Source organism: Buceros rhinoceros, unplaced genomic scaffold (assembly GCF_000710305.1).
Source record: "Buceros rhinoceros silvestris isolate BGI_N320 unplaced genomic scaffold, ASM71030v1 scaffold26929, whole genome shotgun sequence".
In the NCBI taxonomy this organism is placed as follows: Eukaryota; Metazoa; Chordata; class Aves; order Bucerotiformes; family Bucerotidae; genus Buceros; species Buceros rhinoceros.
The window spans coordinates 1-3,717 of NW_010432489.1; the positions used below are offsets into that span (position 1 = coordinate 1).

The window sequence follows — 3,717 nt, forward strand, 5'->3', positions numbered from 1 at the left end:
CTGGAGGGGAGAGCAGGAGCAGGACCAGACATGGGGACTGTGCCACAGGCTGTGGGCAGCACACAGGGCTCCCCGCACCCCGTCCTGGTACCTTGTGTCCAGTGCTGAGCTATGGCTGGCCAAATGCAAAAAGTAATTTTCAAGACAGAATTGGTGTTCCTGAACAGGAAACCAGCTGGGACAGCTGATTTCATAGGCTCAGCATCCCACTCAGCACCAACGCCAGGGCTCCTTCCCCTGCCTCACCCTTAGCCCCTACCCCACACCCAGTCTTCATGTAGCTCCAGCCATAGTCAGCATCTCTTTTACACAGATTTGCTCAGTTTTCACCACTACAGTTTTTCACCACTACAACTTCAGCACACTTGAGCTGTCCTGCGCTGAGGTGTCCCTCTCCTGACATTCCACTTCTGGTCGCACTGCCTGCACTGTCAGCTCTACACTTCCCAGTGCAGGTGATGCTGGGATTATACCAATCGCTGTTCCATGGTTCTCAAACCCAAACTCAAACAAACTCTTGCAGTTTGTTACTGAAGTTCTTGAAAACCATGCTGTTTCAGTATCAGTCAGTTTTGTCTTCTTAGACTTGAGGAGAACAGTGGGATTGCATGTCCTTATGCTTCTTTTCTGTAACTGGATTCTTTTTGCACTTTTTGTATGTAGCACGTTTGTATCATGGTCTGGCTTCTTACTTCTAGAGCAATGGCCATTAGTTTAACCTTATGTTCAGGCTCAAAGTCTGATACTTCTTCTTTTACTGTGCTGAGAATGTGCTCTGTAGGGATGAACAACATGGTTATCAATGCACCTATCAAAGATTTTTCTGAGGAGGAGAAGGATTGGAGGTCCTTCGCTCACAGAGGGCAGCACATCTCACACGTGTACTCTGGCTATCTTACATCTGCTAACTGATGGATATTCAACCTTTCTCTTGTTTTGGCAGCACGAATGGTGATCTGGGCATGCACAGACTATTGCTAAACTGCTTCAAGGCTCCTTTAAGGTGCATAACAGTAGAGTGAAACTTTAAGCAAATCCCAAGGATCTGAGCTGAACTTTTTAGAGGTTTCCACTTACATTTCCCTGTGGCTCCTCTTCCCCCTTCCAAGGCACATTACAAGGGCTGCCTCAGACATCTGCTAGGAACTAGAATGCGCCAAATGGTGATCAAGGGCTGATCTGGGAGTGGGAAGGAAACTGAGAAAACTGAGGAAAGACCCCGCACAGATCAGATCTGCCAGTGAACCCTAAAACATGCTGAAATAGCCGCCAATTATTAGCATTAAGAAAATCTGAATCTTATGTAGGTGATACCTGTCTTTCTGCGTCTCAGTGCCTTGCCAGTTAATTTGTCATGTCATTTCCCCAGAAGACGCTCCTTTGCAGTTCTTGCTGTGGACCTGGTTTGATGCGTTCTAAACCAAAGGAACATTGAAAGGACTCATTTCAGGCAATACTGCTCTTTGTCTTGTCTGCTTCAGGAGAAGACACCTTTCCAGGGATCATTGACATACATGGATACACAGGAGGTCTTTTTGAGCACAGAGCCAGCCTGCTGGCCAATCATGGGTTTGCCACACTGGCCCTGGCTTATTATCAATATGAGGATCTGCCCCAGAAGCCAACCGAACTCCACCTCGAATATTTTGAAGAGGCAGTGAACTATATGCTGCAGCACCCACAGGTAGGAGCACCCTCCATGTGCCTCTGGGTTTCCCTGGGAGTTCTTCTCCTCCGAAGTGCCTGTCAGTTTGCCTGAGTTATCTCTGGAGGAAGCTGCTGGAATGCTCACCTGGCTCCATCTGCCAGGAGCTGAGGTCCCTGGACTCTAGGAAAGAGGAAGGGTCAAATGAATACGCACTGGAAGGGCAGAGGATGGGTACTATTCAGGTACTGTCATCTGGATTGACAGAAATGGTGTCTGGGACATCATAAGGTGGGGAGGTTGTGGAGGAAAGAAACAGCCTTCATGAATTATCACCACATGCCCCCATATGAAGCCTTAGTCTAAAAAAATACAGAGTAAAAAGCCAGTATTCAGCTGTGGTGGGTTGACCTTGGCTGGCTGTCGGATTCACAGCAAGCTGCTTTCTCACTCCCCTTCCTCAGCAAGACAGGTGGAGAAACTAAAATGATAAATCTCATGAGTCAGGATAAGGATAGGGAGATAACTCACTAATTATCATCACAGGCAAACCAGACTCGACTTAGGGAAGGTAAGTTTCATTTATTGCCTGGTAATAACAGAGTAACATGGTGAGAAATAAAAACCACCCCCCAGCCCCCTCAACATCTTTGAGTAGTGTCGGATCTGTTTTGGAGCTGGCTGTCTTTTCCAACACGGGGACAGCCCCCTGGTCTCTTCTCACAGAGGCCATCCCTATGGCTCCCCACTACCAAAAGCTTCTCCACACTAGCTCTGAATAGTCTTACTTTTCTCCTGCAGCCTCTGCTCACATGGTGTCATTGTGCTTGCTCTCTCTCGGCTGTCCTCTTAACACTAGGGAAAACGTATTTCGTGAGAGTGAAAGAAATCTGTGCATAGGAGGTGCTTGGCACTCGGACAGAAGAAAAACTAATTATTGCCATTGCCTCCTTCACGGTGTTTTGCAAACTCTCCGCATTATACAATATCTCTCTTTAGGAACTAGCTCTTGTGTTTTGCTCCTCAGTACTGACGGGGATTTCCTCCTGCCTACCAGGTGAAGGGGCCAGGGGTTGGCCTGCTCGGTTACTCCAAAGGAGCTGATTTGTCCCTCGCCATGGCTGCCTTCCTGAAGAACATCACAGCCGTTGCTTCCCTCAATGGCCCTGTGGCCATTACAGTTATTCCTCTCTGTTACAAGGATAAAACCATCCCCCCTTTGACCTTCAGTGAACAACAGGTCAAGGTCATCGATTCCAATGTAATTGACTGTTCTGGCTCCCTTAGTGACCCTTTTCAAGCCCCTGGCAACCAAAGCCTGATCCCACTAGAGAGGAGAAGGAGCATTGCTTAAGCCTCCAGGGCCCTTTTCCTTAGCATTTGCTCTAGCATATGATCAAGCTGGTGATCAAAGCCAGCGCTGCAAGCCAAGGACTGTTGTTCTCAACAACAGGAGAAGTTGCCACACGTTGAGGGCTGGGCACCAGCCAACACATCCAAATGCTAAATGACAAAGCACCTCACCCGTTTAGGAGATGGGGCACTCTCCATGGGGAACAAAAGACTGCTGAGATTCTGTCCAAAACATCTGACCACTTAATATTTCAAAGTAGGACAGCACTGAGGAATCCCCCAGATGTTTCCATTTGTTTCACACCACTAAGTCAGATACGGGGTGCCCTGAGTCAGAGACACTTCTACCTGCTCCTCTCAGGAGGCTTCAGGGAGCCTGAGGAAGCAGCTCTCCCTGTGCACTTCCCTTGGAGCAAATGATACAGCTCTAGGTAAGACAGACTGAATGGACTCCTGTTTAAACCCTTGTACAATCCAGTACTGGAAAACCCAGGTTTCTCCTGCCTGAAGAGCCTGTGAAAGCGCTCCTCCCTCACCCCTCCTGCAGTCCTGACCATCCTTCCCAACTCACCCGGCCATGCAGGTGCCAGGGCCGGGCAGTGCCTGGCAGAGACACAACCTGCCATGCTCAGGGCAACCCAACACTGAGGAAGAGGTGGTGGAGAAGACATGATGTTAGACATGAGACGACAATGCTAGGCTGACACAGGTTTGGCTTC

General features: G+C 48.7%; 1 protein-coding gene across 1 annotated transcript; it reads left to right on the forward strand.

Annotated features, from left to right (window-relative positions):
- Window positions 1-1,481: 1,481 nt before the first annotated feature.
- On the forward strand, window positions 1,482-2,999 carry LOC104500201 (acyl-coenzyme A thioesterase 1-like; the record flags this gene model as incomplete). The annotated part of the gene is made up of 2 exons (XM_010143807.1): window positions 1,482-1,684; window positions 2,703-2,999. Coding segments are annotated over 2 exons (500 nt in total), but the record flags the coding sequence as incomplete, so codon positions are not given.
- Between the last annotated feature and the right edge of the window lie 718 nt (window positions 3,000-3,717).